This window comes from Heterodontus francisci, chromosome 3 (genome assembly GCF_036365525.1).
Source record: "Heterodontus francisci isolate sHetFra1 chromosome 3, sHetFra1.hap1, whole genome shotgun sequence".
Lineage (NCBI taxonomy): Eukaryota > Metazoa > Chordata > Chondrichthyes > Heterodontiformes > Heterodontidae > Heterodontus > Heterodontus francisci.
In genome coordinates, this window is record NC_090373.1 from 40,960,244 (window position 1) to 40,981,950 (window position 21,707).

At 45.9% G+C, this 21,707-nt stretch overlaps 1 protein-coding gene across 3 annotated transcripts in view; it reads right to left on the minus strand.

Annotated features, from left to right (window-relative positions):
* LOC137355859 (CUB and sushi domain-containing protein 1-like) overlaps positions 1 to 21,707 on the minus strand; it is a 1,186,508-nt gene that overhangs the window by 508,705 nt on the left and 656,096 nt on the right. For all 3 annotated transcript variants that reach the window (XM_068021465.1, XM_068021474.1, XM_068021456.1), the window contains exons 27-28: positions 7,641 to 7,754; positions 5,407 to 5,502 (exon numbers count right to left, since the gene is read on the minus strand). In XM_068021465.1, the coding sequence (XP_067877566.1) occupies positions 5,407 to 5,502; positions 7,641 to 7,754 (210 nt within the window). The remainder of the gene's footprint in view (positions 1 to 5,406; positions 5,503 to 7,640; positions 7,755 to 21,707) is intronic.

Consider the following 21,707-nt stretch of genomic DNA (forward strand, 5'->3'; position numbering starts at 1 on the left):
CATGTAGGCCAGGTACCAGGTAAGAACAGCGGATTTCCTTGCCTAAAGGACATTAGTAAACGAGATGAGTTTTTACGACAATTGACGATAGTTTCATGGTACCATTACTGAGACTAGCTTTCAATTCCAGATTTTTATTAAATAATTGAATTTAAATTCCACCAGATGCCACGGTGGGATTTGAACCAGTGTCTCTGCGACATTAGCCCAGGCCTCTGGATTACTAGCTCAGTGACATTACCACTACACTACCACATCCAAAAATCTTCAGCAGTTTCATCAATTACCTTCTCTCTATCATAAGTTCAGAAGTTCCGATGTTTGTTAACGATTGCATCATGTTCCGTTCCATTTGCAACCCCTCAGATAATGAAGCATGCTGCAAGACCTGGACAACAATCAATCTTGAGCTGATAAGTGGTAAGTAATATTCATGCCATACAAGTACCAGGCAGTGACCATCTCCAACAAGAGAGAATCTAACCACCTCCTTTTGATACTCGACAGCATTACAATCACTGAATTCACCCACCATCAACACCCTGAGGTCACCATTGACCAGAAATGCAAAGGCACATAACCAGCCACATAATACTGTGACTACAAGAGCAGGTCAGAGACTGGGTATTCTGCGGTACGTGACTCATCTCCTGACTACAAAGCCTGTCCACCATCTGCAAGGCATAAGTCAGGAGTGTGATGGAATTCTGTCCACTTGTCTGAATGAGTGCAGCTCCAAGATCACTCAAAAAGCTTGACAACATCCAGGACAAAGCAAACAGCTTGATTGGTACCTCATCCACTACCTTAAACATTCACGCACTTCACCACCAGCGCACAGTGGCAGTAGTGTGTATCATCTACAAAATGCAATGCAGCAACTCAACAAGGCTCCTTCGACAGCACCTTCCAAACCCATGACCTCCACGAACAAGAAGAACAAGAGCATGGGACCACTACCATTTGCAAGATCCCCTCTTGGTCACACACCATCCTGACCTGGAACTATATCACCATTCCTTCACTGTTGTTACAACCAGGTGAGAAAGGTGTTTAGGGGTCCCTCTCAGCCTTCACCTGGTCTTACCGTAACAGGGTTTAATTTTGTTCACTGCTTTCCAATTGGAAGGCAAAGAAACCAGCACAAACAGGCTTTCTTAGGTTTGAAGAAGAAAAGTTGAAATTTATTAAACTCAAACATAAACTGTAATTCAGTTGACGCCTATGGATACACGACACGCCCATCCTGGCATGCATATGCGATACATACATGCAAATAGAGACAAAAAAGAGCAGAAGAAAAATAAAGTGGAAAAGTTTGAGGCAATATCTGAAGAATTTTTGTTACGGTTCTTTGAGCTCACTGTAGATCTTGTTATTCGTTAGGGCCCAGTATTCTTCTTAAACCTTGTTCGCTGTCGGAGACTTTTCTCTCTTGGGGTTCATGTGTCTTCAGTGGATTCAGAGGCTTGTGAGAAAGAGATGGGAGCAGACAGGAGAGATCTTCTCAGTCCAGGAGCAAACAATCTTTCCAAATTCAAACTCTCTGTGGCCAGTTCAAAAGAAAACCCTAGAACAGCCAGGTAGTCATGTGACTAGCTGGTCTAACCAGTCCTGGCCTTTGTGGATTGTATCCTTCTTAGCAGTCCCTGGAATGTGCTTCCTCACCTTCGATGTCTTTTAGTATGAAAATTTTTTCACAGCCACAGCTGATCTGTTTAACAAGTCATTTCCTCACTCCAACAACAGTTAAAAATCAATGTTCATGACAAAATTGATGTGCCTCATTCTTGGCAAGTGTGGGCCGAGCATGACACTGTTGCTATGTCAAAATCCTGGAACTCCCTATCTCACAGCGCTGTGGGGTACCTTCACTTCACGGATTACAGCAGTTCAAGAAGGCAGCTCACCACCAATTTCTCAAGGGCAGTTAGGGTTGGGCAATAAATGCTGGCCTTGCCAGTGATGCCCTCATCCCATGAACAAATAGTAAAAAGGCTACTCAGCAGGAACATGAGGAGAGAGTACTTACCAAAACCAGATCCTCAAAAAATGGCATTCGAGCTAATCTAGGATCACATGAAAGCTGTATCTTTAGTCATTAGAAATGAGCTTAGAAATTTACCCTGAAAGCATTCCAGTGCTACTTAGAACTCTGCCAAACACAGATTGCAATCTTGAAAACTGAATTTTAATATTAGTGTTGGGCAAACCCAATTTAAAACACAATAATGCAGGATTCAGATTGTGTTAACAATACTAAGCAGTTACCTTTCAATGAAAGAAGACCTCAACACCATACATCTATATTTAACTGAAATTAGCAGAATTTTTAGTGTGATTATTGAAATTACCCTTTATAATGTTGAGCACTCTGTTATTTAGATTACAGTTAAAAAAAATGTATTTGTCAGCAGTGCATTAAGTTATGTATCATGTACTTGACGTTTTTGAAGTATGGTCAGAATTAAAAGTAATCTTTTGCAATACAGCCATAACTCTCACATTAACCACTGGTTGTAACATTTTCTTTCAGCAGCCAGTACATGCACAAGCAAAATGACATCACATATAAAATCTTCGACATAATTATGCTAAAATCTCAGCCTAATTCTTTTGATGGAATTTCTGATTCAATTCTTCCTACATATTTAATATTCATTCCAACATGCAAATAATCCAAGTACCTCAATGAGCACCATTTAACTGACTGTAAAAACTACTGAACAAAGGAGAGGGCAATATTTCTTCTGCACCCTGTTACAATAAACCCTCTTTATAAACACAGACAAAATCCTATCCATGATGAAGAAAAATGACTGTCTCTGCAGAGAGAATACAAAAGTCAAAATATTAAGTGAGTGCTGCCAATCCTTGAACTTCTAAAACTTGTTCAGCAAAATTAATGAATACCACAGTGAAAACATCGATGCAGATATTGTACAGGTGTAATCGATAACCAACTGTGATCGAAGTAAATCACAAGAAATTAAACAGCCATTATTAACTCTTATTATCTTAGTGAAATATAGATCCATGGTTGTCATGGTCTTCTTTCATTGTTTCTTTGTTTTTCTGTACTGCTCTCCTTGGTCCATGCATCGAATGGATCAAGAGAAAAGGTAGGTAAACTGTACAACAATCCTCTGCTAACATTACTCTAAAACTATTGCTATGAGGTGTTTATCCTCTGCTGTATTCCTTTCTTCTTGAGAAGGGCCTAAAAACCTCTACAGCCAGGCAAAGCTGAAGTCAAAAACTCAGAATTTAAATGGTAAACTTGGATGCCCCTACTCTGGGGTGCATCATGTGAGTGCTCTAACACAGGCTGAATTTTGACTTGTCAATATGCTTGCAAATGGGGAGCCCAGTAGCATGTGGGGAACCCAAAGTTTTAACAGTGCATCTGCCAGTAGCTTTTTAATCCCGCCACTGCAGTAGCATCTGACTTCTGGGTTTCCTGGCAGATTAACTCGAACAGCTCTGTTGATGACCTGCCTGAATGTATTTCAGCTGAAGTATTTTAAAGGGACCCTCCGAAGGTAAAAGTTGAAAGGTTGTCCAGGTATTTCATCAGAGGAAGAAATGGGGGCAATAGGTTCCCATTATTGCAAGGCTAAATCTTGCTTTACTGATACCTCCCTAGAGCTGATGCTGCATTCTGCAAGTGCCTGCAGGGAGATTGCCTTCCCTGCCAACAGGAGGAAGAAGCCTGCCTCAAAGAACAAGAAGACATGGCTGGAGATTGCAGAGGAGGTTAGCAGCAGGAGTGTATACACTGTGTTGAGGGTATCGCCTCCTGCGAGCTGCACCTCTGCTTATCCCCTCTCTCCTGTCGAGTGCGAGGTGGGTGAGGAGAAAGCTGCTGCTGTTCATCATGATCCTTATCTGAGGTCCAAGGTAAAGCTGCATACATGGTACCCATGCTAAACTGATGTCTGACAGTGGGAAGTGTAGATCAGATGCACAAAACACTGAATTGGAAAAATGACCTCCAAAGTCTTGGAAGTCAACTCTAAAGCAGTGAAAGCATACTCGCAGAACAATTCCTGTGAGCAAAAGCCTTTCACTTAGGTAAGGAAGCTGGTGCATTATCTCAATACTTAAATAATTTTTTGCCTGCCATTTATTCAGCCCCTTCAATTCCCATTGTCCCCTCACCTTGCTTTCACTAGTGAGTTCCAGGAAGCCCAGGAAAACTGGTGCGCTCAAAAGCCCTGCTAAAACAGCTGCTAGTTGCCTTTTAACATATTTAAATTGACAACTTGCCTCTCTTGAGAAGGCTTCTCTCACGCAGTTCAACATGCTTAATATAAATGCAGAAATTTGCGGGTTGCAACTCACCTCCTGATGCACTTTCAGCCCTTCTAACCAACCACCTGCTCCAAACACACTTGTTTTTTTAGGTTCAAATTCCCCCCATTATGTCATCGTACCAACAGCCAATAATTCTTCAGTAACATTTTCTTCTTGTTAAAGTCAACAGCTGAATCTGTCACTAGTTTTGGAAGCTGTGGTGCAATAAGAATGCGACTTAACATGAAAATCTGCTCCAGCAGAATTAGGCTTGGATTGGTTTGCAGACTGTGATGAGAACATTTTCAATGGATCCAAATCAAATTTAAGGTTGGGGACTGCTTTCATTGAACCAAATGACCAACTCCCAGGCCAAGTACCACAATTCACTCCCTCAGATTTTTGTGCTGATCTCTATTTGTACTTGTATTACTGCCACTGGCCTTTGAACTAACAATTCAGATATGGGATCAAGATGAGTAGAACCGGAGATTGAACTGACCTGAAAAAATTTTTTGTTCCATCTCCAAAATTGATATGCAAGGATTAAGCACAACTTTTTTAAAAACTTGATATTGTTTTTGTTGCTTAAATGTTGAATTTAATTTTGCTCCTTGTAGGGTAAAAGGTCAGTCTGTTTGAGACCAGTATATTCTCAACTGTGTTATGCATTTCAATATTAATTATATAAAGGTTAGACATGAAGCCAAAAGCCACAGGAAAGTTCCAAATACTCAGAGAGATGATGAGAAGTATTTCTAAAGGGCACATGGGGTAAGCAAATGATGAAGTAATAGAAATCTTTTTGACAGCTTTTCCTGTTGAAAAATGCACTTTACTTTCTTTCCACTGCCCAGATGTCCCACACTGGAGATATCTTGGCACAAGTGCCAATGACTTGCAAAATAAAAAATTCATGCTGATGGAGACTGCCACACATGTACTACTCATGACTATAAATGGATCTTCTGGCAAGGTTCAGCTTTTCAGATTGTTGAATCAAAATGAAATCATCCCCAGAGAACTCAAGATCCTTTTTAAGCATCAATGTACGCCATCTAAGACCCATTTCAAACCTTCTGAGAAAACCAATCAATTTGAATCCTTTACCTTGATAAACAAAGTGAAAACCTCTGGATGATGCTCCACTCTTAGCGCTGAATCTGAGCAAAATCTGGTTTGATGTGGCCAGAGGCAGGGTCTCTCCTGAGGAGGAAGAAAATCAGATTGAGGGTACAAAGCACAGTTATTTCATATGATAAACATGCCTAAGGCATGAATTTGTTTTTCTGTTTCCTCAATAAAAAGTTCTGTCACAGGATCTTAAGTTATAGGGTATTTATAAAGTCCCTGTGCAACTTTAAACTTTTAATAACTTTGAATGTACACATGACAGCAACTTTTCATCCAATTGATAACTGAGTTTCTTGGTGGTGCATTTTTCTGATAATGAGCCGTGCATTTTCTTCTCACAGATGTTATAGACTTCAGTTCGACGAGCCATAACACACAGTTGATCTATTTTCTACTGTCGCCATTTTCAATCAGGAAAACACGACTGCAGTATTAACAACATTAACATTAAAACAACCTTATCAATAATGCTTTCATATGCGATTTACAGTTTCCTTCCATTATGTGTACATCCAAAGTTATTAAAGTTTAAAGTTGCACAAGGACTTCATAAACACCCTGTATATCAATTAGATAAGAAAAGGTCAACTGCTTTATGCTAATTATGTCAAAAATGTAAACTCAACTTGCGTTAGAAGTTAGGGTTAGGGATACCTAAGTATTTAAGACAATGGCAAGCAATGCAATGTGCTCTGTGAGGATAAGATCATGTGAGGCTGCGGTAAGAGTCCAATGTGTAACAATCCACTCACTGCCGAAGTTCACAGCTGAAGAATGGTCAGTTGGACAAGGTGCCACATTTGGGTCAGTGACCATGGCTCTGGGCACCAGGATGAAGGCATACCTTCAGGAAAGGAGAGAAATTTGGAGGGAGATAATAATAAATGAATGGAAAAGTGAACATGCCAAAAAGAAATTAAGTGAAGCACATATTATTATAAAAGAATAGGGATGCTTCTTTATGTTAAAGTACAATTTAATTTTTACAAATAGTGTATTTTACAAAGTAAAATTTTAACAAAAAAACTTACAGTATTAAAAGATATATTTAATGAAGGTTGGCAGAGTGGCATAGTGCAACGGCTGTGATGTAGTAACACACAGGGCCAATGTCCACGCTGCTGAGCTTGCCGTCTCAGCCACAGCTGTGTGGTAAGGCAACAACCAAAGCCACAGGGAGGAAAGCAGAAATGATCAAAGGGACAATCACCCACAAGGAGCATACATTTGGTGACCAATCCAGAGTATTATTCATACCTATCTGAAAGAAGGCCACCTGTCCACCCTCTCGTCTGCAAGATGCTTGGCTTAAGGACAGCACAGCAGAGAAAATGGAAGAGGGATAAACTCTCTTGGTTCATATTCCAGTCATTTTGCAGAGCACCATGCGGTCTGGGAAAGATTTCTGGTGCTGGATATTTCTCTAGTAACACTGCATGTTTAGTTGCATTCATTGATTTAGGTATTTATTCCATGAAAGTAAGAGCAATCTGATGCCTGATCCAGTATCTGCTTTTTTTTAACAAATAAGTGGACACTTGATACTGTTTAGCACCAGCTGTCTCAAAGTAGATGATCTCACTGAACTGAAATAGCATTAACTAAATTCAAGGCTGTTGTTGCCACAGCAACACCTCTCATAAAACACTGTTGGAGTGCAATTCCTCCGAATGAAAAATGGAAGAACGCCCATTTTACACAATAAATGTGCTCACTAACAATGCAATTCTTAGAAATTTCATGTTTCATTGTTACATATTTCTAAATTTTTAACGATTGTTAATTGTGGAGAAAATCAAATGTTCTTTAGTTTACATTAAACCAAGTTTGTATATGTCAAATTGACATAACCATGCTCTCTATGATATAGTGACATCACAGGACCACTTGCATCCTTCTCTTCTGATCTCCCTGCATCCCATACAATTTCCTGCTTAGAGGACAGGCAAGTGAGCTGTTCCCAGGCCTCTGCCAATGCCAGCCTTGAATTGGTGGATGAAAGACTCTTCCTCTTTATGGAACCATTTGATCCTACCTTGTGGATCACATGATTGATATTAGAAAATTGCATTTGGGAAATTGAAGGATGCAGAAATGTGTTCAACCACTTCACAGCAAAGCAGCCTGCAACTCTGAAATCACCGTGTCACTCCGCACCTGCCTATCAAATTCTGTTTTGGGTTAAGCAATTTGAGAAGTTAAAAAGTTACCCGAGTGCGATCCTGAAAGAGAACTGAGAAGTCTGGCTTGCTGACTGTGTCCATCAAACAGTTCCACTACATCGTTAAGTGCTGTCTGAAAATGTGCAAATTGTCCAAAAACGACTGTAAAGATAAAAAAAAGAACAAAGAAAATAGAAGCAGTGCACAACTTTAGCATGAATAACAAGGATTGTTAATCTAACCCATAATATACTTCTCCCACTCAAACTCTTTTATTCCTTCATCTTACTGGACTCTGTTCTAGTTACCTTAGAGCAAATGTTTTCAATATATAGTTTGACAATTTTACATTTGTAAAATGTTGACTTTTCCAGCTCACTTGACCTTCAACTAATGTAACACGGAGTAGAGCTAACATTCACACAGAAAGAAACAACACTTATCGAGTTAATGTACAGTATTTGTCATTCCAATGTTTCATTGTGTATTCTACAGCAAATACAAATTAAAATCTTGTCTCAACTGTGCACTGCAGGGACCTTGTTTGATAAGAATAGTTTAGATTTCCCCTTGCTGATATAATTCTTAAGCTTGTGGGATCAAACATATGCTTAAAAAAAGAGCATGCGAGATTTTACAACAGGTGTGAATAACATATTTTATACTTTTCATTGTGGCAGTGCAGACCCCTGAATGTGTTTCTGCCAGGCAATGATCTGTCCTTTGCATAATTAATTCAGAGGGAGATGAAAATTTCTTTCCTGCCCTGCAAACAGTAGATATTAATAATCTGGTTTACATTTCTACTTGAATATTTTGTTGGTTCTGTAAGTGGATTTTAAATCATGAACTTGGGAAGGAAGTGAAGCAGTGAATATGTCTCTGTTGCCAGTGGTTGGTGATAACATTATGTGTTGGCACTAATAGTAATTTATTATGTATATATATATATATATATATATATATATATATATATATATATACTCATTTGTGTTAAAATGCCACACAGCCAGGAAAGTAAACCAGCTCCTTAACAATTTATTAATTTATAAATATTGGGGCTACACTTGTCTATAATCTCTTATTCTATTCATTCTCATTAACAGAATTTTCAAAATATATTCTTGGGAAAGGGAAAGTTACTTCCCAAGATGAAAAAGACAACAGCGCCTCCTCAAATGGCTTAGCAAGCTTATTCAATGAGTAAATGAATCACACAGATAAGAAAGGTCCCAAGTTCAAACCACAGCTAATACTGAGTTAGCCAATCTCAGTCAGGGAGACATCAAGGTGCCATGTTTGGGGCTGAATTTTCACCAAGGAGGTGGGGAACAGGCTTGTTTTCGGGTCAGAAACTCGTCTTTGGGGGTGACATTTTCACATGGGGAAGCCCTCAATATGGAGACAGGCTCATTTAGAGCCAGTGGGGGTGGGACAAATGAAGGGTGCACTTCATTTAGACTACCATGCAGCCATCCTTGAGGCTCTTGGTTGTCCAGAGGGAGAGATCTGCGCTTTGTGCCAAAACCTTCCACAGCACCAGAACGAATCGAGATGTCACAGGGGGGCCCAAAGCCTGGACCCCAGGGCAGGGCAGCCCCTTATTTTATCGATGCCGACCTGGATCTAATTCTGGATTCCGTGAGGGAGAGAAGGGAGGTCCTTTTCCAGGAAGGTGGTGGGAGAAAGCCAGCTCATCATGCAACGGGGGCACTTCTCTGTTCAGCATCATCTGCCTTCATTTCCTCTTCCTCCTTCTCTCATCCCCTGCTCCTGCAACTCCCCCGATGAGCTATCTCCTTCCAGGGCTTCATCATCCTCAAGGCCCACACCTCTCTGGGGGGGCCATGTTATGGAGAGTGCAGCAGACCAGCACAATGACTGAGAACCATGCAGGAGGGTATTGGAGGTCACCACACGACTGGTTCAGGCACTGGAATCACATCTTTAGAAGCCACATAGCCTGCTCAATGGTTGTCATACTGAGCAGATGCCTCTGTGCCTCTGTCTGGGGGTCAGTAGCCATCTCCAAGGAAGATCCCTTGTCCCCTCGGATCCATATATGCACTTTGGGGTTGGAGTGAAATTCTGTGGTAGCCTCCACTGGCAGTGGACGAAGGAGTCATGGTAACTGCCAGGAGAGTGAGCACACACATGAAGGAAGCTCTTGCTCTGGTCGCAGACCAGTTAGACGTGAAGGAAGTGGAAGCACTTCCTGTTGATGGATCTCACTGGCTAGTCACTGGGTGCCTTGATGGTCATATGGGGGAATCCATCAACGGAGGCTGAACCCAAGGCCCTCTATCCCTGTGAAACTGTGTCTTTCATCCAGCTCTGGCAAAGAGGGCATCAGTGACCAGCGAGATGCAGTGGTAGACAGCCGGGTTTTGAGGTGCTACTAAAGTCTGTAGCTGATCCTTTGAAGGAGCCAGGAGCGAATAAGTTCAAGGCCACAGTGACTTTGACAGCATTGGCAAGACATTGCGACCAGTTCTGCAAGGTGCGATGTCTTCAGCAATGAGGGCATAAATGTCTGTGACCACCTGCCTGGAGAGTCACAGTCTCCTGCAGCACTGGGTCTTGGTCATCTCCAGGTAGCCCCATCTTTGGCAGTACTGTGTTGTGGGATTGACCTCCATTGCCTTCCTACTCTTTTTTTCTCTCTTGTGACCTCTTGATGCCTGGAGTGCTGCCCTTCCTGAGGAGGTTATTGCCCCTCATCGCCACTGGAACCAAAATCTGACAGTCATGCCCCCATTGCCAGCTGAAGCCTTCCTCCTGGGCAAGTGGACACCCAGTTGTCCTTGGCAGCCTTGTCCCCTGCTCTTCTGCTTCTGCGATGCCAGTGGGGGTGTTGATCACTTTCAAAACCTGGATACTTAATGCCCACTCTCCCTACCTTCTTCACAGCACCAAGGACATCCCCTTGCCAAGTTCTGAATCGCCCTTTGCCCCGCTGACCCTCTTATGGGGCTGGGATGATGACCTGGGGCAGCCATGATTGTCCTCCCACTTTTTACTAGCCTTTCTTCAGATGATCTGTTTCTGAAGGCGCAGGTAACCCATGTGCCCCTTTACAAATTTCAACTTCAAACCTAAACAAGACAGGTAACAAAGGGTAGTAGTCGACGGATATTTTTGCGAAGGGAAAGCGGTTTCCAGTGGCGTTCCACAGGGATCAGTGTTGGGTCTCTTGCTGTTTGTGGTATATATTAATGATTTGGACTTAAATGTGGGAGGCATGATTGGGAAATTGGCTGATGACACACAAATTGGCCGTGTAGTTGATAGTGAAGAGGATAGCCGTAGACTCCAGAATGATAACATTGGTTTGGTTGAGTGGGCGGAAAAGTGGCAAATGGAATTCAATCCAGAGAAGTGTGAGGTAATGCATTTGGGGAGGGCAACCAAAGTGAGGGAATACACAGTAAATGGGAGGATATTGAGAGGGGTAGAAGCAGTGAGAGACCTTGGAGTGCATGTCCACTGGTCCCTGAAGGTGGCAGGACAGGTAGATAAAGTGGTGAAGAAGGCATATGGAATGCTTTCCTTTATTGGCTGCGATATAAAATACAAAAGTAGGGATGTAATGCTGGAACTGTATAAAATGCTGGTTAGGCCACAGCTGGAGTATTGCATACAGTTCTGGTCACCACATTACAGGAAGGACATAATTGCTCTGGAGAGAGTACAGAGGAGATTTACAAGAATGTTGCCAGGGCTTGAAAGTTGCAGCTATGAGGAAAATTTGGATAGGCTGGGGTTGTTTTCCTTAGAACAGAGGAGTCTGAGGACTGACTTAATTGAGGTGTACAAAATTATGAGGGGCCTAGATAGGGTAGACAGGAAGGATGTGTTTCCCCTAGCGGAGAGGTCAAGTATCAGGGGGCACAGATTTAAGGTGATTGGTAGAAGGATTAGAGGGGACACGAGGAAAAACCTTTTCACCCAGAGGGTGGTGGGTGTCTGGAATTCACTGCCAGGAATGGTGGTGGAGGCAGAAACCTTCAATTCTTTGAAAAGGTACCTGGACATGCACCTGAAGTGCTGCAACCGACAAGGCTATGGACCAGGTGCTGGAAGGTGGGATCAAATTGGGTGGCTCTTTTTCGGCCAGCTCAGACACGATGGGCTGAATGGCCTCCTTTTGTGCTGTAATCTTTCTGTGGTTCTATGGTTAAACAAGCTCTTAATAATCTTTAAAACAGCTTCAATTGGCCTCAATTGGGAGGAGAGCAGATTCCTGTCCTACCCTCCCCCATCCTAGTGATTATTCTCAGTGCCAGGAACAGAGTCTTGAAAGTGACATGCCACCCGGCGCTGGTATTTTTAGGGGCCGCCAGCCTCTGTTCCTGACTTTGGGGTGTCCAAAAAATTCAGCTCTCTATGTTAGTGCCACGGGATTAGGGTTAGGAAATCTTAGCAGGGGTTGTAGTTTGTTATCACCACTCAGTAACCACTGGAGAAAGAGCCTGCTGGCACTCCATGTCATGACATTTCTGGAATGGCTCCCTGAGACTCGTCATGAAGTGGAACAAGCCCATGGAAGAAAACTTTAGCAAGGAGGTAATGCTTTTAGGATAGGGAAATTAGAGAGCTGAGCGAGGAGAGGATTTGCAAGAAAGTGAAAAAATAGCATTAAAGCATCCAACAGATTTATGAACACTCAAGACAAAAATAAATGTGATATTGTAATGAAAAAAATGACTGTAACAATATACAGTTCTGCAATAGACAGATTTATGTGAAATTATTGAATTTACCCCTCTAATAAATGGGATCCACATAATTCGTTTGCCCTTTTGTTAACTCCAAATTTCCTCATCCTTGCATTCGTCACAGAGAATGTTTAATATCTGCAAGCTGGAGAATTTTCCTGATATTCACTCTCAAACATAAGCTTCCAATATTACACGTCACATGTCACAAATTCAATGTACCTCAGGTCCTATGTCATAAATGTAATCTACTTTCAGGTCCTACATAATAACAAATCCAATATCTCTTCAGGCACAAGGTCACAAAATACAATACTTGTCTATTTCTCGTAATTCAAAGTTGCTTAATTCAAATTATCTGTTAATTTGAATTGAAATTGCACAAAAGAGGCTCCGATTGAAAATGCATGGGAAGTTTGTTGTTTAGTTGAAATCTCTTAATTCAAGTTATTGGTTCATTCAAATTCAAATTGCCTCTCCAAATGGGGCCTGGCTTGTGACAACGACTGCATGTCATGCAGGAAGAAGCAAGTGAATCTGCCAAAGAATTTTGGAAACAACGCTATTCCCACATTGTGGATTATCTGCATCATGCACTGCCAGGCAACCAAGTCCTCGTCCAATTCACAGGGAGGGAGGGAACAATGGCACAGAAAGTGCTGGCAGTTGAGGGCATGACAAATTTTACCTCATTAGAAACCTGGATACATCTTTAAAGCAGATAAAACAGTCTTTTTTTTCACAAGCTGTACCCAGGTTATCTCGGCCCCCTTTAATTTAGTATATCTCAGGTGAGAATAAAAAAAAGCAGTGAATTACCTTCATGCTTTGCCCATCAAAAATGGGGGGCAAAAAAATAAAGCTGCTTGTGATTGGAAATTCCAAAAGCACCCATTATTTCCTTGCTGACATTACTCTACATGTAACCTGCAGAAATTTAAAACATGCCATAGATGACGGGTACTCTTTTTGAGGAACGACTGTGCCACTTTGACCGAACATGGCAATGCCAGGCAGAAAAGTCGATTGGTGGCAATTGTAGGGCTCGTGTGATGCTACATCCAGAAGCAAGAATCTATTGTCTCTTGTCAACTACCTGGGAATTGTAAATACATGACATCACCCAAAGGAGGCAGCAGCATCTGATAAAGTCAAGGCTCTGACATAGGCAACGACAGCGGCATTGAAGCAACAAATCACTTTGCGTGTATAGGCTGAATGTTATTTGGAGGCTACTTGCCCTGCGTCAGAACGAGAAGTAGTTGTAGCATCCATTGGGACAATGAACGGCCGGCTGAAAGCGATTAAGCAGTAGCCGGCCAATTAAGGCTCAGGAGGCACGGGGGCCATCCACTGAGAGGACGAGACAGCAGCCAAGGCAGTTTCAGATGATGCCACAGATGCTCCAGGTGCCATATTTAAAGGGCTGACAGCCCTGTCTGACTGCTGCCTGGTGTAACACACACCCTGTCTGACTGCTGCTTGGTGTAACACAACCCCTGCCTGATTGCTACCTGGTGAAACACAGCCCCTGTCTGACTGCTGTCTGGTGTAACACAGCCCCTGTCTGATTGCTGTCTGGTGTAACACAGCCACTGTCTGATTGCTGTCTGGTGTAACACAGCCCCTGTCAGATTGCTGCTTGGTATAACACAGCCCCTGTCTGATTGCTGTCTGGTGCAACACAACCCCTGCCTGATTGCTACCTGGGGAAACACAGCCCCTGTCTGACTGCTGTCTGGTGTAACACAGCCCCTGTCTGATTGCTGTCTGGTGCAACACAACCCCTGCCTGATTGCTACCTGGGGAAACACAGCCCCTGTCTGACTGCTGTCTGGTGTAACACAGCCCCTGTCTGATTGCTGTCTGGTGTAACACAGAGCCTGCCTGATTGTTACCTGGGGAAACACAGCCCCTGTCTGACTGCTGTCTGGTGTAACACAGCCCCTGTCTGATTGCTGTCTGGTGCAACACAACCCCTGCCTGATTGCTACCTGGGGAAACACAGCCCCTGTCTGACTGCTGTCTGGTGTAACACAGCCCCTGTCTGATTGCTGTCTGGTGTAACACAGCCCCTGTCTGATTGCTGTCTGGTGTAACACAGCCACTGTCTGATTGCTGTCTGGTGTAACACAGCCCCTGTCAGATTGCTGCTTGGTATAACACAGCCCCTGTCTGACTGCTACCTGGTATAACACAGCCCCTGTCTGATTGCTGTCTGGTGTAACACAGCCCCTGTCTGACTGCTACCTGGTATAACACAGCCCCTGTCTGATTGCTGTCTGGTGTAACACAGCCCCTGTCTGACTGCTGTCTGGTGTAACACAGCCCCTGTCTGATTGCTGTCTGGTGTAACACAGCCCCTGTCTGATTGCTGTCTGGTGTAACACAGCCACTGTCTGATTGCTGTCTGGTGTAACACAGCCCCTGTCTGACTGCTACCTGGTATAACACAGCCCCTGTCTGACTGCTACCTGGTATAACACAGCCCTTGTCTGATTGCTACCTGGGGAAACACAGCCCCTGTCTGACTGCTGTCTGGTGTAACACAGCCCCTGTCTGATTGCTGTCTGGTGCAACACAACCCCTGCCTGATTGCTACCTGGGGAAACACAGCCCCTGTCTGATTGCTGTCTGGTGCAACACAACCCCTGCCTGATTGCTACCTGGGGAAACACAGCCCCTGTCTGACTGCTGTCTGGTGTAACACAGCCCCTGTCTGATTGCTGTCTGGTGTAACACAGCCCCTGCCTGATTGTTACCTGGGGAAACACAGCCCCTGTCTGACTGCTGTCTGGTGTAACACAGCCCCTGTCTGATTGCTGTCTGGTGCAACACAACCCCTGCCTGATTGCTACCTGGGGAAACACAGCCCCTGTCTGACTGCTGTCTGGTGTAACACAGCCCCTGTCTGATTGCTGTCTGGTGTAACACAGCCCCTGTCTGATTGCTGTCTGGTGTAACACAGCCACTGTCTGATTGCTGTCTGGTGTAACACAGCCCCTGTCAGATTGCTGCTTGGTATAACACAGCCCCTGTCTGACTGCTACCTGGTATAACACAGCCCCTGTCTGATTGCTGTCTGGTGTAACACAGCCCCTGTCTGACTGCTACCTGGTATAACACAGCCCCTGTCTGATTGCTGTCTGGTGTAACACAGCCCCTGTCTGACTGCTGTCTGGTGTAACACAGCCCCTGTCTGATTGCTGTCTGGTGTAACACAGCCCCTGTCTGATTGCTGTCTGGTGTAACACAGCCACTGTCTGATTGCTGTCTGGTGTAACACAGCCCCTGTCTGACTGCTACCTGGTATAACACAGCCCCTGTCTGACTGCTACCTGGTATAACACAGCCCTTGTCTGACTGCTACCTGGTATAACACAGCCCCTGTCTGACTGCTGTCTGGTGTAACACAGCCCCTGTCTGATTGCTGTCTGGTGTAACACAGCCCCTGTCTGATTGCTGTCTGGTGTAACACAGCCACTGTCTGATTGCTGTCTGGTGTAACACAGCCCCTGTCAGATTGCTGCTTGGTATAACACAGCCCCTGTCTGACTGCTACCTGGTATAACACAGCCCCTGTCTGATTGCTGTCTGGTGTAACACAGCCCCTGTCTGACTGCTACCTGGTATAACACAGCCCCTGTCTGATTGCTGTCTGGTGTAACACAGCCCCTGTCTGACTGCTGTCTGGTGTAACACAGCCCCTGTCTGATTGCTGTCTGGTGTAACACAGCCCCTGTCTGATTGCTGTCTGGTGTAACACAGCCACTGTCTGATTGCTGTCTGGTGTAACACAGCCCCTGTCTGACTGCTACCTGGTATAACACAGCCCCTGTCTGACTGCTACCTGGTATAACACAGCCCTTGTCTGACTGCTACCTGGTATAACACAGCCCCTGTCTGATTGCTGTCTGGTGTAACACAGCCCCTGTCTGATTGCTGTCTGGTGCAACACAACCCCTGTCTGACTGCTACCTGGTATGACACAGCCCCTGTCTGACTGCTGTCTGGTGTAACACAGCCCCTGTCTGATTGCTGTCTGGTGTAACACAGCCCCTGTCTGATTGCTGCCTGGAGTAACACAGCCCCTGTCTGACTGCTACCTGGTATAACACAGCCCCTGTCTGATTGCTGTCTGGTGTAACACAGCCCCTGTCTGACTGCTGTCTGGTGTAACACAGACCCTGTCTGATTGCTGTCTGGTGTAACACAGCCCCTGTCTGACTGCTACCTGGTATAACACAGCCCCTGTCTGATTGCTGTCTGGTGTAACACAGACCTTGTCTGATTGCTGTCTGGTGTAACACAGCCCCTGTTTGACTGCTACCTGGTATAACACAGCCCCTGTCTGATTGCTGTCTGGTGTAACACAGCCCCTGTCTGACTGCTGTCTGGTGTAACACAGACCCTGTCTGATTGCTGTCTGGTGTAACACAGCCCCTGTCTGACTGCTACCTGGTATAACACAGCCCCTGTCTGATTGCTGTCTGGTGTAACACAGCCCCTGTCTGACTGCTGTCTGGTGTAACACAGCCCCTGTCTGATTGCTGTCTGGTGTAACACAGACCTTGTCTGATTGCTGCCTGGAGTAACACAGACCCTGTCTGACTGCTATCCGGAGTAACATGGCACCTGTCTGACTGGTACCTGGTGTAAAATGGCCCCTGCCTGACTGCTGTCTGGTGTAACACACCCCCTATCTGACTGGTACCTGGTGTAAAACAGCCCCTGTCCGATTGCTGTCTGGTGTAACACAGCCCCTGTCTGATTGCTGTCTGGTGTAACACAGCCCCTGTCTGACTGCTATCTGGTATAACACAGCCCCTGTCTGACTGCTACCTGGAGTAATATGGCCCCTGTCTGACTGCTGCTTGGTATCACACAGCCCCTGTCTGACAGCTACCTGGAGTAACACAGCCCCTGACTGATTGACACAAACCCTGTCTGATTGCTATCTGGTGTGACACGGCCCCTGCATTCAGTACTGCTAAGGATCAGATTGGAAGCCTGCAGGCAGATTGAAAGTAGGAAGACTCCAGGTGGCGCATGGTTCAGTGATGCCTACCTGCAGGCTCCGCTCCAGACTGCAAGGGAAAGGCAGGAGGTCTTCTTTCCCAGGCATGGTTGGAGGAGACAAGCATACCTGACCAAGCAAGCCTGGACAGAGATAGCTGAGGAAGTCAACAGCCACGTGGTCATGCGCTGGACCTGGATCTGATGCCAGATATAGGTCAATGATATGGTCCAGTCTGCTAAGGTGAGTGTTCCATACACTTCAAACCCTTTGGGCCCAGCTTGTGTCAGAACAAATGTATTTGTTTGGTGGAGAGGGAGTGACCACCCAGCCATGGAAATGGGATTCTGGAGTCGCCAATGGGGCTTCAGGCATGGCCTCAGTTAGAGGAGACCATCTGCCAATGCATTGCTATGTACAGTCCCTGGAGTGGCCACATGCAGGAGGCATATGTGATCCTCTACGACTGCTCGATGGACTATCATCAGAGGCCTGTGGCTTTTCCCCGCTGGGAGACTAACCTTGTTCCTCATTGTATCGGCAAGGGAAGACCGCCCACAATAGGAAGGAGCATGCCAAGACCAGCAGTGGAGTCCCTTATCTCCATGTCCTCACCCCGATGGAGGAGGAGGCCATGGAACTGGCAGGGCAACAAGGCGGCCACATCATAGCTGATGGCAAGGCAGGAGGGCCTACCCAAGAGAATGAGTGAGCATCTTCTGGGGCACAACGGTGTATCTGATTCCATAGAGCCAATGCTGCGCAATCTGCAATTGGATCAAATTGCTCTACACAAACATCAGTAGCGCAGTCTCAATCAATGGGTGGGAATCGAAAAGTTTCCCGATCCAGTCTGGAGTCAGACAGGGCTGTCCTCACTCCCCGGTCTTGTTTGTTTGCTGTATTGAACCCTTTGCTGAGTCTATTAGGAAGGATGCGAGCATAAGAGGGGTGACAATCCCAGGCAGCGGAGGCACTCAGGTTAAAACCTCCCTGTACATGGATGATGTCGTCGTCTTCTGCTCGGATCCGCTGTCCGTGCGCAGACTGATGAGCAACTGCGACCAGTTTGAACTGGCCTTGGGAACCAAAGTTAACCATGACAAGAGCGAGACCATGTTCCTTGGGAACTGGGCTGACCGATCCTTTGTCCCTTTCACCGTCAGGTCTGACTACCTGAAGGTGCTGGGGATATGGTTCGGAAGGGCCGGGGCATGCACCAAAACCTGGGAGGAGCGAGTAGCCAAGGTACAACAAAAGTTGAGCATGTGGGGGCAGCGATCTCTCTCCATTGTGGGTAAGAACCTGGTCATCAGGTGCGAGGTGCACACTTTGTTGCTGTATGTGGCGCAGGTCTGGCCCATACCCCACTCCTGCGCTGTGGCGGTCACCAGAGCCATTTTCCGCTTCCTCTGGGGATCTAAAATGGACTGGGTCCGGAGGGACACCATGTTCAAATCTCTGGATAAGGGCGGGAAAAATGTACCCAACGTGGCCCTCATCCTGATGACCACCTTCGTGTGCGGCAGCATCAAGCTGTGTGTAGACCTCCAGTACGCAAACTCCAAGTGTCACTACGTGCTGAGGTTCTATCTGTCCCCGGTGTTGCGAAGGATGGGCCTGGTCACATTGCCGCATAACGCTCCATGCAGTTGGACCGTGCCGTACCACCTATCTTTCGTGAAGCAGTTTCTGCGGGAAAACACCTTTGACCACCGATCCATCAGACAGTAGTCTGCACGGAATGTCCTCAAGGCCTTAAAGGAAAAGGAGACGATGGATCCTGTCGGATGGTTCCCCGAGCAGACCGCCAAAGTCATTTGGCGGAATGCCTCATCACCAGAACTTTCAAACAAGCACCAAGATGTAGCTTGGCAGGTGGTGAGAAGAGCCCTCCCCGTCAGATCCTTCCTGCATGCCCAAAGTCTCGCCCCCTCCGCACAATGCCCCCGCGGTGGCTGTGGTGGGGAAGAGACGGTTGCCCACCTTCTCCTGGAATGTGTCTTTGCAAAGCAGGTGTGGAAAGAGATGCAGTGGTTTTTGTCGAGGTTCATCCCAAGCAGCTCTGTAACTCAGGAGTCTGTGCTCTACGGGCTGTTCCCAGGGACGCACACCGAGACAAACATCAACTGCTGCTGGAGGACTATCAACTCGGTGAAAGACGCCCTTTGGTCTGACCGAAACTTGCTGGTCTTCCAGCGCAAAGAGTTGTCCACCACCGAATGTTGCAGACTGGCACATTCCAAGGTCCAGGACTACGTGCTGAGGGACTCACTAAAGCTTGGGGCAGCCGCAGCAAAGGCTCAATGGGGAAAGACCACAGTGTAAGGTTCCCCCACCAAGCTGAACCGAGGGGCTGGATCCATGGGAAACCCCTTGAACTGTATCGGAAAAAAATGTCATTTGCTGTAAAATGTAAAAATGTTAATTGCATGACAAATGTGAAATGGAAGGGTTTTGAGGCAACTCATGATTGTAATGAAGCAAACGGACCGCCTTTGCACTGTTTGTATTTTTTGACTTGGTGCAGTTTGAAACTAGTAATGTAATTTTTACATATTTTTATAAATAAAGTATATTTTGGAAATTTAAAAAAAATCATTCCCTGCATCCTTCAGAAGTGCAGATACTCTCACATCGGCGATTTTAGATTTTAGAACGTTTAGATTCGGGCACGCAAACCGGTGAGAACAGCACAGATGCACCCAGGCAGCTGATGGAGGCTGTGACAGCCCAGGCCACTGACAGCGGAAGGACTGTGGGAGGTAGGGCCCATGCTAAGACCCAGGCTGATGATGTGCCTCTGATGTTGTCGGCAATACAGGAAATGTTGCAGTTGCAGCGAGAGCTGAGGCAACATCTGGCAGAGACAATGCATATACAAGAAAGGGCGATTGAGGAGTTCTTTCAGGACTTGGATGCTGCACTGTCTCAGCTGATTGCACTTCTGGTTTCCTCCATTGAGAGATGGCGACTCTCATGGAGAGCCAGCAGACCACATTGCTTTGTCCGTGAGCTCTTGGCAGCTGTAGCAAGATGAGAGGGGAACAAGACACATGGAATCTCCACCAGATCCATGTCCCTCTCAGGTTAGCAGGGAGGTACATGCGTACCTTTTAAGTTGGTGGAGGTGTGGCTGCCTTCTGCATATGGGGGCTCCTCTCAGGGCACACATGGTGCGGACAGTAGTTCCAAAGTCCCTCTGCCCAGTGATGCTATCACCTCCATCATCCCTGCCAACTGAGGTTGACCCTGCACCTTAGCAGGAGGTCCTCAGTGTCAGCGTCCTCCAGGCCTCAAGCAGCCAGAGAACGGTTGCTAAGGTCATCCCAAGCCAGGCGGCAGCAAGGTCAGCGCCTGCCTCCATCTCAGCTGACAGCACAGAGGGAGCACTACATATTAACACCTGGAAAAGATTTAAAAAGAGCACCTAGATACTTTTAGAGAATCATGGGTGGAGATGCAAGAGAAATGGATATTCGTGCATTGGTTGTGAAGCAGAATAAAATTATAATGTTCACTCACCGTGTCTCCTTTCTATTGTAGATGCCCTTTGAGAATTAATTTAAACCGTTCCTCCCAAGGGGCTGGAAGTGAGGGACCAAGCCCCGAGCACTCAATGCTTCAGCCTTGCCTCTGTGCAAAGTGCACCTTGGTGCTGCAGTGCAGAAGAAAGGAGGCGACAACATGGCTGCTTAAAGGTAATTTATTGTTTACTGCTTTATTGTTGCGGTTCCACAAGGTGGTAAGGCTCAAAGAAAACGTGAATGTATAAAAGTGTCTCGTGCCTCCCTCGCGCATATCTCATGGAGCCTTTCCTGCTCTGCCTGTGGCCCTTCATCTGGCACTGCCTGGGCAGCATCCTCCTCCACCTCCTCGTCATCCGAGGAGGCATCATGTTCCATGATATCCTCACGGGTCAAAGCCTCACCCCTCTGTAGCCCCAGGTTGCGCAGTGCAGAGCAGACCAGTATGATACACGAGATCCTCGCTGGGACATACCGAGGAGCTCCACTGGATCGATCCAGGCAACGGAATCTCATCTTCAGGAAACCAATGGCCTGCTTGATGGTCACTCAGGTTGACCTGTGGCAAGTGTTGTACCTTTCCTCTACATCTGTGTGCGGGATCCTCACAGGCGTCAGTAGCCATATTCTCAGTGAGTAACCCTTGTCTGAAGGATCCATCCCTGATGGCACGTGGGGACACAGAAAAGGTCTGGCACCTGGGACTGCCTTAGCATGTAGGTGTCTTTGCTGCTTCCTGGGAATCGTGCACACATCTGTAAGATCCGTTTGCGGTAGTCACAGACCAGTTATACATTAAGGAGTGGAAGCCCTTCCGGTTAATGAAGGCAGCATGCTGGTCAGTGGAAGCCTT